At 31.9% G+C, this 13,225-nt stretch overlaps 1 protein-coding gene across 2 annotated transcripts; it reads left to right on the top strand.

Annotated features, from left to right (window-relative positions):
* The first annotated feature begins 3,801 nt into the window (after positions 1–3,801).
* Positions 3,802–9,021, top strand: LOC100810099 (uncharacterized protein At2g39795, mitochondrial). 2 transcript variants are annotated; one of them, XM_026125568.2, is made up of 4 exons: positions 3,821–4,200; positions 4,289–4,620; positions 5,165–5,328; positions 6,009–9,021. In XM_026125568.2, the coding sequence occupies exons 1-3, from the start codon at positions 3,979–3,981 to the stop codon at positions 5,322–5,324; spliced, it is 714 nt and encodes a 237-aa protein (XP_025981353.1). In that variant the 5' UTR covers positions 3,821–3,978; the 3' UTR covers positions 5,325–5,328; positions 6,009–9,021. The 2 variants fall into 2 exon arrangements, with proteins under 2 accessions (XP_003544598.1, XP_025981353.1); XM_003544550.5 differs by lacking the exon at positions 6,009–9,021 and having other exon boundaries at positions 3,802–4,200; positions 5,165–5,616.
* The last annotated feature ends 4,204 nt before the right edge of the window (positions 9,022–13,225 follow it).

Raw genomic sequence — 13,225 nt, 5'->3', positions numbered from 1 at the left:
GCAAACCAACACAAGCAATCAACATTATCGTTTAGGAATTAGCGAGGTTTAACCAAGATTATTCTATCCCTCGAGATAACCTTAATTAAGTATCTGATTCAGTTCGAGTTTCAACAACACTCACGAAAGTGCACGTCAATTCCTGGAATCATCTATGAGGTGCGCGGACTCACAAAGCATTAAGTATAGAAGGCGAATAATGAACTTAAACAATAAATTAATGTGAGAAAATTACATAAAATAGGGTTCAATCCTTTCCACTTCTAGTTAAGAAAGAAACTAGTCACTCATGAAATACAAGAGAGAAAAGAAGAGGATTTTTCAGTGAAGGGTGGTGTGTAGAGGTGTTTTTTCTGTTGCAGCCCATGCCTCTTTATTTATAGAATCATAGATGTGTTTAATAGAGACAAATAATCTCTTTAATTTATAAAATAATATAATCTATACAAGGAAATTATCTCTTCAACTAATATAATCTATTTTAATTGTTGTAATTATCTCTCAAGTGATTTTCTTCATTTATCTTCGAACTATATCTCTATAATTATCTATGTTTTGAATTAATTTAGTTTTTGGACACACTGTCTAGTGCACTTCTCACTTAAGGGAGATGTCTTCTGTAAAATTTTATCTTCTCCTCTGTTTGAGCTAGCTTGAGCGGCATATACCTCGCTTGAGTGAGGTTACCTTGTAAAATTGCCTTGCTCCTCTATAAAAACACAAAATCATATTAAAAAAATTCTAAAATTGTAATTCCTAACTAAAATATATCAAAAACTGAAAGCATAACGAATTTGATTCAAAGTAAAGTCGAAAGCATACTAAAGTATCAAATAAACGTCTCAAATTACATATAAAAACACGGTAAATGTGACGTTTATCAATGTCAAATGCACCCGGCAATCCATGATTGGTGGAAGGTACACCTCTTATAGGGAAGGTTCTTAGTGGAATTTAGATGTAGGAGAGATAATTTTTCACACTCTACAAAAGTGTCGTTTACCAAATGGAATTAAAGGTATATTGAGTCCAAATTAGTTCCCGAAGGATGAATGATCAATGCAGGTATGGATCCATACATTGAGAAAAGGCATTATAGAATAACGTAGAATGAGTCAGTAGGTTCCTCGTATATTCTTATTATATCAACCTCTGTGTGTTGGAGTGAGAAAAAAATCTTTACACTCTTTGTATAAGTGATACGAGGAACCAAACACCTCATTCCATTCCTGTTGTTCTTTTGTATGTATGCTCATGATGTACGAAAATGAATTTCCTAGTTATATGGAACATCCAAGTGACGTACAATCCACACAGATTATGGGTCCATGATAAGGAGGCCTTCGTAGTTAGATTACAGTACAATGTCTATCATCGGTACTATAGGAGTCTTGATATTGCCCGTAGTTTTCTTTGTACTTATTTAGTTCTCAAGTCTAACACCTCCTAGGTGGGTTCACATAAATCACGACATTTCGGCTGTAGATAAGGACATAGATGTAGATGACGCATGCAGAGGACTTCTTATATCCACCTATGTCACCACTCCCAGAGGACCCAGAGGAGATCGACGACAACAAATCTACATAATTCCAATCTTCATTACTAGTAGCTGATACTTCTAAACCTTAGTACTCACCTGTGTCAGAGGATTATGATCGCTCGCCTGGATACTAACCAATGTTAGATACCCCTCATACTCACACACGGTTTGAGCAATAGGAGACCTACATCTTCGAGGATTCATTTGGCGAGGAAGTTGGATACTTATGCAACGATGGGCTATATAGATATGCTAGAAGACAGTCTAGGCTTAGGAAATGCTCTGTTAGGATTCATATTTTGTATCTATGACTGGGAGGATAGTTAGAATTCATCTTTTGTTTGTATTGGTGAGATTGACTTATGATGACCACAATATAACTCTTTTATGGATGTATTTTCTATTATTATGTATTCGACCAATTTTAGCATGGACTACCTCGGTAGGTCATCCACCATGCACCACATTTAATAGCCCTTGAATTCTTTCAGTTGCATACTATTATCATACATATTCCTTTATATTTCTTTTCTCTCATTCCTTCACGCTTCAGCCGTTACTTTTAGGTCACCGCTGACACCTATGAGGAGGTCTACAACCCCAACCTTTCAGATGTCGATAGAAGTGAAAAGATCCTCAACTTAAGGGTGTTTCTATTCTTACTACACTCTTTGTTATTCTCACTACACACATTGTATGAAATGTGTTTTTTGCCCACTCACCAAATCCTTACACGCCCTTCTTTTCCCTTGCCGAGTGAACAAATCCTGAAAATCCATGTGATTGAGGTTTGTCAAGGGAGGGAGAAAGGAAGGTTGAGGAAGGTCACGAAAACTATCTCTGACAAAAAAAAAAAAAAGGAAAACAAGGAAGAGATGGAAAAGAAAATGAAGAAAGAAAATAGGGAGTGGCACCACCACCGAAAATTGCCTTTAGTGGTGATGAACAGTTGTTGCAACAACAAAGGGATTTCTCTAATTCCCTTTTTGTTCCCTTTTCTTTTAATTTTTTTCATTTCTATTTGGCCCTATTTGGTGGTTTCTGGCGAGATTTCAATGTCGTTGATGCAGGTGGAGGCCATTGTTGTTGTGCAAGATGGATCATGCAGCTGTTGTGGTTGTGAGAGTGGAATGAATATTGTGTATATTGCTGAACAATGGTCTCAACGAAAATGCAATTTTATTTATTGAATATACATAAAATCACCTTTTTGTTGTTGCAATATACAAGTGTAAAACATATGTAAGAAAAACACCATTATGTGTATATTGAATAAAATAAAATCATGTTTATTTTGCTTGTTTTTACACCCCTTTATTACAACAAGGAAAACATAATTCTAGGTATATTGAATAATGTTATGAATCATTGTATTTTTATGGCTTATTTAATTTAATGACATCTAAAATTAACATTAAATTTAAAATTAGTAGACAATTATAGCAACATGACAAATATATTCAACTTCGAATGAAGATGGGGTGAGTACAAAATTTACCCGACAGAGAGTAAGGGTAAGATCGAGAGTGGGGATGAAAAAAAGGATGAAGAATATATCCATCCTTGCTCGCCTCATTATCATGCTTATTCATAATTATCATTTATATATTTTTTTCCGTTTTAAATAATTATAGATTTAGATTAAATTAAAATACTTTTTAGTGTTTTAATTATTTTATTTTTTGGTTTTAATTTTATTTTCTAAATTAAAAAATACTTTGATTCATTTACATGTCTTTATCACATCAATTTATCATATAACATTATATTATTATATATAAAATAATTTATTTTATTTGTCTTTTGATATTGCTTGTAATATACTAAATTTGAACTCTATGGTTACTCATATTTTATATGGTATCATGTTTTTTATATACAATTTCATATCATATTTAATCTTACTAAAAAGTTTTTATCTTATTGTCATGTTCATCCTGACCACATAATAATATAATTTAAACTTTTGTAAACTATATACTCACCACATAAATATTGATTCCATTAGAAAATGATTCTTTTAACATCAACAACCTTAGTAAATTGAATATGTATTACATTATTTTATCGCCTATAAAATATGTGAAAGCAACAAGTCACCCTGTGGAGGCATGGATATCGTGCGTTTTTATATACATAAAAGGATGTTTTGGGTAATAAAGATTATAAAAGAGGAATGGGGGTATGTTTTCTAATTAAGGGGTAAAAGTGACAATTCCCTCTTCAAAACATCAGAACAATGTCCAAAAGGCCGAAACAAAAAAACCGAAATACTTCGCCAAAAACAGAAGACGAAACGCACGTCGTATAGCAGACTACTCACACTACACAGTTCCCTTGACGCCGTTTAGTTCATCTTAGGAATTGAAGAAGCCGAAGCTTCAAAGTTTAAAACCTTTCCGCAATTTTCCAGCTATTCCGAAATCCGAATCACAATGACTTCTTCTCTCATTCGAACGCTCCAAAGAGCTTCTGCATCGCTCATTCGAACCTCGAGACCGTTAAGCCCACACGCTGCCACCACGCGTGTCGGAGCCAGAACCTACGCAGCAGAACCAAAACCAGAACCCGCGACCAAATCGCCCTTCGATTCCAACATCATACGAATTCTCCGAAACGAAATCGAGTACCAAGAAGAATACGCTCCTCCACACCAGGTTAACACTAATCTTATTTCATTCTATTACATCTAATCCATGTTTTCATTAGAATTAAAGTTTTAATTTTTATTGGTAATGTTTGCAGCCTGAGACTAAATTCAATTCGTTTACGGTTGAAGAGCTACGTGGGGAGCAAGTGGTCACGATTAAAGGGAAATTTGGTGAATGTGAGGATATTAAAATTGAGGCTACCATGTTTGATGGGTGTGAGCATGTTCCGGCGTGTGGAGATGATAGTTCTGGGGTGAATTTGCGTCTTCACCTTAGTTTAATTGTAGATATAGCAAAAGGGGAAGAAGGTGACAGTGAGTTGGAGTTTGTGTGCTCGGCGTGGCCGGATTGTTTGAATGTTGAGAAAGTTTACATGTTAAGACGCAGCCGGATGGCGGCTAGGCCTTACGTTGGACCTGATTTCAGGTTTGGAAAATGGCATTAACTGTTTTGATTTTGTTTATTGGTTCACTGGCCAAAGTTTTTGTGTTTAGTGTGTCATGTGTCCGTTACTGAGGTTTTAAATTGCGGTCATTGTTTTGTGGTGATTCTCGACATTTCAGACAAATGGGGCGTGGTTGACGTTGCAATGTGGTCGTGGAAGCCAAGGCTTTAAATTAAATTGTGGTTGCAGTTGTGGTTTTTTTGTGATCCGTAATATTGCGGGAAATTGTAGACAAATGGGGTGGCCACAATTGTGGTTGTGATGTGGTTGGCGAGAGCAAAAAATCCTTGTCTTTGTAGCCAAAATCGTGGTCACAAACTGTTGTTTAAAAACCTTGGTGGAGGCACATAAGCCTTGATGTTGCAGCCACAGTTGCGGTTGGGAACCGTATTTTAAAACCTCTGTCTGTTATGTGACTTTGAATTAATGAGGAGAACTTGTGTGAAAGACCTAGATGCTTTGAAGTTATTTGGTTACTTGAAGTTGGTTTGCTAGTGATTCTTGTGTTTTGGTTTTTGATTTCAGGGACTTGAAGGCTAAGGTTCAGGAGACGTTTTACGAGTACTTGGATGTGAGGGGAGTGAATAATGAGCTTGCAATTTTCTTGCATGAATACATGATGAACAAGGATAGAATTGAACTTCTGCGGTGGATGGATAGTCTCAAGTCTTTTATGGAAAGATAGATTGGTATGCTTGGCATTTGACTACTAGGAATTGATGTGAACACTAAGTTTTGACATTAGCATTTGGTATGAATTAATATATTTGATTGGAATGCACCTTAAGAATGCTGTGCATTAGGAGGCAAGGGTAGGAAATAATAGAGGCTCTATTTCCTTTTGAGGTTATATGATGAATGAATGATGAACAATGATAAGTCTTTTCAAAAGTTGACAGGTAAATCTTGAAACTAAGAATTGATGTAAACACTTCCAAGTTTTGCTAATGTAGGAATTCATTGGATTTGTAATGTTTGCATCAGTTTCCTTTGTTACAATCATGTAAAATAAACTAAGATTGTACATATTTTTGGAGCTTTTAGTGGACAAAATTTAGAAAATTATCAGAAAATTTAGCAACAAGAATTAAATTGTGAATTTGTATTTTAGGTTTAGAAGTGGTTGTACTAGTGATGCTAAATACACTGTAAATTAGTGTCATAATTGAAGAGCTTTCATTTGACATGTTGTTATGAGTAAGGTAAGACCTAAGCTTAATGTCTCCTATCCTCAGGAGTGATAACCTATTTGTTTATGCCCTTGCATTTATGTTCTGTATTCATAATCTGTTTTGCATTCTTTATTGTGCTTTATTTGGTGATTGACAAGCATATAATGTGTTGTTATTGGTTATAACATATCTTTTAGGTTTTGTGCCAGTCTTTGTGCACGTGTGAGGCCTAAAATAAGCGATGCTTTTTCTAAGTTTGCTAATTTGTGGAATGAAGGATGATTTGTGATGGAAGTGGTTGCTAACTTCAGATTGGGCTGTGTCCACTTGACATTATTTAAATTCTTGGCATTTTCTGCATCTTGTAGCATCCCATTTTGGTAGGACATGTAATTGCTTGATGTATTGGTGTTAGGTTAGGTCGAAATTTTTATACATAAAACAGTGAGAACATTTATCATTAGGTGTGATTTATAGTTTGAAGCTGAATCCTGTGATATGTTGGGATATTGTTTAACATGTGTTTTCATAACTCTTCATTTTCCATATAAAGCACTGTTTGAAGGAGAGGTCAGGTAGCACTTTCCTATCATAACGTTATGTTAATAAAGAAACTAGATAGCGCTTTTTTAAGCAAGTGTCGTGCATTGGTGCCTATTTGTGTAACTTTTTTTTTTAAATGACAACAATTCAAGCAGAGCACTTTCCAAAGAAAGCATATGTAATGCTTAAACTTGGATAATGCTTTTCTAAAGCAGCTCTGTCTAGAAGACCAGTGTTTTAATTTTTCCAATAACACTTTCTTTCAGAAGCACTATCTTGAGTGCGATACCTGAATGCATTACTGGTGTAGTGATTTCCCTTTTGCCTTACATCTTGTTTAAGCTTCTGGTTATGATGGAAAGTTCATCAATTTCACCACCTTCATTTTTAAAATCATCTGGTGATTCTTTAGCTTTTAGGGCAATAGATGAGAGATGTGTGCTTTGTATGATGAAATCTCCTGAAAGCATACCCCAAGATGTTCTGTCGAGAACATCTACTTTAGAGTTTGAAAAATTTACAATGTGCTTTGTATGAGAGAGACTCCAATGTCTTCATTTTGGAAAATGCAGAGCATTTCACCGTACACACCTCTTGCCATATTGGATGGATCCCTTCTAAGCAATATAGACTAACTATTAACTAATGTTGAGTGTAACAACTAATGGTAAAACACCAATGGTCAGACTATTTGATCAACCAAGCTTCACCATAACTCGTAATTAAGCTGTTGAAGAACCAATTGTCAAGGTTCATCACTCATTGTATCCTTTCTAAATGGAAATAGGAAATTCCTAGCTAAAATTGAGATTCTTCTCACGAACCAGAATTTCAAATGTGTAGCCATTTCACTTAAAAGACCTGAAAAGCTTTGGATAGGTGTTTGACAAGGCAAAAGGGTTTGGAGCAGAGTGGTTTTGGAGAGTGGTGGTGAGAAAAGACAGCAACTCATTTGACCATGGTTTGAAATTGATGAGATTAGCCATTGTTTAAGCTTTTAATTTTTTGGCATCTTTTTATCTGTGCTTGTTATGTTGGTGGTGCTCTTCAATGACATTATGGTTCTGTGCTATCAGAACATAAATACCTGAACTTTCAAATTCTATTATATGAGAAAAACAACAAAATGTTACATAAGGAAAAATTTAGGGAAGTCAGGAGGGTCTAACTCAGTTAGTTGAGCAGGGTGCGTGAATTATTGTAAACTCCCTGATACTGTCTTTGATTCTTATGAATAAAAATAACTTTTAGGAAAGGTGAAGCAGTGACCTCATTTTGTAGTGTTTATGGTAGCAGACTAACAGTGAAATTAAAAATGCTTTTATGGCTTTCCACAACTTGAGTGGAAACAATAGTTTCAAGGGAAGAAAGAAGAGTAAGAAACTTGATCAAGAGGAAAAACCTTGACCAAGTAAGAACCTTGATTGATGATGATTCCAAAACTAGTTGTTTCTTTCTCACTTTCTCCTATGTGAAAGGTAGCAATGTCTTTGAAATCTAAACGCTATGCAAAAGTTGTTTTCTCCACTGGTAAGTCTTGGACAAACATCTATTTTGTTTAGAAGAGTGCTAGCAACACACATTCTACTAAAAGGCTTTTTAATGATCCAGAAAATAATAGATTTTTTTTTATTGGTTTTGAGTGAGTGATGATTTGATTGGTTTTATTTTACTACCAGTTGATTTTCACAGAATTTTGGATTTTACACTTATTTTACTACCGGTTTGTACCTGGCTATGATGTGTGAGCATGAATTGAGGGAGACAAAGATCATTATACATATATTTATGTTGCAAATGGAAGCATATTTTCTCACAAGCCGTTATATGGTGTACCCCCTCAAAACGATAAGATACATGCTGCTTACCAATGCGTGGCATGCATATTGATGCTTAAAAGTGTTCAGAATACTTCTGTATCAGCAAGTTTCAACTGTTAATTTGTCATACCAACCATGTACAGATTCAATTTTGAAGTACAACAATAAATGCTCCCATCCATGACTTCCTAACAATAGTAGCCTTTTAGGATTTGTTTGGGTAAGTTTATTTAGAAGAATTTTTCAGAGAAGAAAATAAGAAGAAAAATAAAATGAGTTTTTCTATAAGTTAAAATTGATATTTCATTAGCTAACATTAATTAATTTATAGAATTTTTTTTCATATAATTTTTCTAAAAGATGTAAGGACATTTACAAATTAGTTAGCTAATGGAAAATTAATTTTATCTTAGGGAGAAACTTTTTTTTTCTTATTTTATTTTGTTACAAGTGTTTCTAGATAAATTTATCCAAACATGTCAATACATTAATAATCTGAAATATTTTCTATGCTTTTCAAGAAAATGTCTTTCAATCCATAAAGAGAAAAGGGTCTTCAAACTGAAAAGAGAAAAGCTAACAAACACATTGAAGAGTGACGTAGTCATTAGTGCCTAATGGTTACCTCAAAATTATGGATCAAGTTGTTTATCACTTGGATTCTTACGTTGAAGACCCAAATGTCAACCCTATGCAACACAATCAACACAAGTCTTTATTGGAGGCCGAGGCTGATGCTTTTTGAGATAATAATGTGCATCATTTGCAAATTATATGTAATTTACTATGATGGTATTGTAGCAGTGCTTTAGAGAACTACTTTTATTAATAGCAGTCCTTTTGTTTCTATATGGTTTCATAACAATGGCTTGTTTGTAGTGCCACAGGCCCACAACTATCAATATTTAGCATACGAGGAAGTAACACACACAAGAATAATTTATGTTCTGTTCAAACAAAGAATGCCATTTCCTATGTGGTGGTTATAACTTGTAAGAGTCTATCTTGGAACACTTGACAATTGAGAGAAAAGATTTCCACTTTTAAATATATTAAAGACAACAGTCCTTGATCTATTAAGCCTTGAACGTTGTATTTCTTACTCAAGCAAGTATGGAAGGAAGAGTGGAGAGTGTGTGGCTAGTAGCTCACGGCAGTAAAAGAAAATGAAGGAGAAATTGAGTTTTTATTTTACTTGTAAATTTTGATTTTGATTTTTTTATGCATAAATATAGATTTAGATAAGCTAACATTCAACTCATAAGATTGTCGTAATGGTGTGAGATTCTACTATGTTCACATGTGGAAGAACGATTTATTTAATAAAAGAATCCGTGATTTTTATCGTGTGTAAAATTTTCTTTAAACTAATGATAATAATAAATTGTGAGTGAGATAAGTTTATGAGACATACAAGACCTACTTTCTATTAAGCTATATAACTTATCCTACATCAATTATTTTATATTTTTTAAAATATTATTGCTTAAATTAGTCAATTTAAATGTGAAATTTTAATTAATTGTATTGGATTAATAGACATAGAAGTTATATGTTTCCATTTAAATAATTATTTTTATAATTTTTCTTTCATTTTAGAATTTTTATTTCTTTATTTTATTTTTATCTAATAATGAAAACATTTTATTATATTTCATTCCTTTTTAAAAATATGTATTATATTATCATATATCAACAATAATGTTTAGTCATTTTTAAAAAAAATTAGGATGACTTATAACGAGCTTCCTCATATACCTACAAACGAGAAAAGTTAAATTCACATTCCTGTAGAATTAGCTTCATTATACTTACCATCCTTTATAAGGGAGTGAATAAAACATTAATATCCTCTCCATGAATGCGAACGCAGCTTCTATAACAAAAAGATACTGAGTGTGCATGTCAAACTTGAAGAGAAATTAATATAAACCAATGTTATTAAAATCGGATTGGTCATCAAACTAATAAAGGCATTGGTTTAAGAATTAATGACTCAATAGGGTAAAACTGGGATCAAAAATTGGTTTTAATAAAAAATATTTTTTAATATTTTAATATAATATTATAATAATATTGAATAAAAAAAAGATAATGTATATAAATTGGTAATAATAAAAAGTAAAAATTAGTGTCATAAGTTATAATATTTTTTTAAAACCAAAACATAGTTGTTTTGAATTTTTTTTTTAATTAAGCGAAACCTATTAACCCACCGGTTGAATGGCTGTGTGTCAATTTAAGGACACACTGATTTTTAGGAAGTATTAATATCAGATATATAACCAGTTCTCAATCGAATAATATATATATATATATATATATATATATATATATATATATATATATATATATATATATATATATATAACTAAAATGATATTATTATACTTTTAGTGAATCAAATTAATGTAAAAATAACATTTAATTTGCTTTAAATATAATAATGATAATAACACAATAATATTTCTTAAATTTAATACAAGATATTATTTAAGTTAAATTTAATGGTAATAACATGTTGATATTGTAAATTCTTAAAAGAGCTAATTTCGTTCTTATTTTCTTACAAGTTGTGTGTGAAAATTACTATCAACCAATCAATGTGTTTGGTTCCACATTCTTGTAGACGTGAGTAAAGGTGAAGTTATTGAGAGCAGCTTCACATTTTTTTGTAATTTAATTTGACATGGATTTTAACCGGAACGTGGGTAATGGATGAGAGTCCAAACATAATATGTAACAAAGAGAGGTAAATAATATAAAAAGTAAGTAAATTCATAAAATAAATAAACTGAGAATCTTATTCCTCAAAATAAGTACTCAAAGCTAGGAGCAAGTTGTAATGCATCATGTTTGGAAAACTCAAGTTCCATATCAATTAAAAATAAAGTTAAATTAGAATATAAATGAGGAGCAATCCTCACCTCTTGAACTAGCTATTGGAGTTGAGTTAGGCCTAAACTCACATTCTAAGATCTCATCAAGTCTCACATAGCCTATATAGTGCATCATTTTATATATTTTAGATCCTTCACACTAGATTATTCCTCACCTTATTCTCTCCCAACAACCCTAGTCGTTGCCCACCGTGTGTGGTCATCATCAGAGACAATGGACCTCCCATGCACATGATCAAGCAGTGCCTTGTGTAGTACAAAAATGATCAGTTTGATGATAGAGGAGTAAAGTATCTGTCTTTGAAAACAACCATTGAAGAAGCACATACATGGCATTACAAGCATGGAAGCAAGTGATTCTCTGTGGTTCAAAGAACGTCATGCAAAACTGAGAGGAACTGAATGTCGGCAACTACTATGTTTTTTGCACTCCAGCACCTAACAACCCTAAGATCTACACTATCGCAATACCTATTGGAGGAGCTAGGTTTACTCACTGATAACCGGTTCGTCTTCGATTTACTAGGTAATTTCTGAAACTCCCTAATGTCAGTGATTATTCTTCGCTTATGAGTTTAATGTGAAGTTTTAGAGAAAAGAGTCTTTGCGCTCCAAAATAGAAGACACACTCTTCCCATTGAAGAGCAACTTTAGGCGACCTTGTGTAGTGAATTGTGCCATAATACCCTTCAATTACCTTCTCCTTTTAACTTGGAGAGCTTGTACCTTTCTTCTTATCTTGTTCTTCAAAATTTATTGGTTGACCATTCAACAAGACCCCATGATAGGTTGGAGAGAAACTAATGTTTGAAAGAATACAAAAGTAAAATAAAATTGATACAATGTCTAAAATTATATTGCCTTCGATGGAGGCATATAGTGGTGGACAACAAAGGTTACTGGAGAGAGAGAGTTAGGTGAGAAATAATCTAGTCTAAGATAAAATGTGGCGCACCATAGATAATGGTGTAAAACTTTTATACAGTCAATTGTAATCCTATTTTCTTAACTATAAACTTATAATATAGATTTTAATATTTACACACCCTTAGTGTAAATTTTTTACGCATGCAGTCAACCAATTAAAAATAATCGTTAGTATAATTTTTTAAATAATTATTAATCATAAAAATTAAAAAAATTATCTTATATACTAACTGATAAAATAAAACTATTTTATTGATAATATGTAATATATTTTGTCAATATTATCTTGTTGAGAACAAAAAAAAATATAAATGGTACAAACGAAAAGGCATCTGTATGAATCCATGACAAAACCAAGTGTTTTCATTTAATTGGTTAGACATTAAATTAAAAAAAATGAAAGAATGTAATAACATGTGCACTTGTAAATTGAACTAAAAACACCAAAAGTTAGTTTCGTGTGTGGACAGGAGCAGATAAAATAAAGAGTATCTGGTTCATGCATCTGCACTCAATGTTTTAAGAACAGAATCGGTAATCGAATTGATATTGATATTTCTTTTGTCTCAAATTACAAGATTTTTTTTAATTAATTTATGTTTTTTTAAGAAAAAATTAATTTAATCAATCACATTAAATTAAATTTGTCAATTATTTATGTTATCATTAATAAATTACTTTTTTTTATTAGCTATTTGATTCTCATTAATATTTAGAGAAAGAATAATTAAGTAAGAGTATGTAGAAAAAAAATATTAATACATCTAAAAATTAGGAAATAATTTTATAAAACGGAATAATCAAATTTTTGAAAAGATTTTTATAATTAGAGACAAAAGGAATACTTGGTCAAATTGGAGTCTTTCTGTTTGAATTGGTTTGATCCGATATATATATATATATATATATATATATATATATATATATATATATATATATATATATATATATATATATATATATATAATATAAAATAATAAAACTAAGTAATTAACATAATTTAATCATTCAATACTCTAAATTTAAAATTATTGTCATTGTAAAATACCTAATATCCCAAATAACAACTAATATTCATGTTAATACAAGTCCATAAATAAGTTTCAAACACAAACAAATATCCAATGTTTTAAAAATAATCATAAGTTTACAAAAAATAGCACAAAAAAGTTCATAATTTTTTGTAAAAAAATAGTGTCATGTGGTTTAATCAAAGATCCACAT

The sequence above is a fragment of the Glycine max genome, chromosome 14 (assembly GCF_000004515.6).
Source record: "Glycine max cultivar Williams 82 chromosome 14, Glycine_max_v4.0, whole genome shotgun sequence".
NCBI lineage: Eukaryota > Viridiplantae > Streptophyta > Magnoliopsida > Fabales > Fabaceae > Glycine > Glycine max.
Note: the sequence above shows the minus strand (reverse complement) of the source record. Positions and strands in the feature narration are given on the sequence as shown.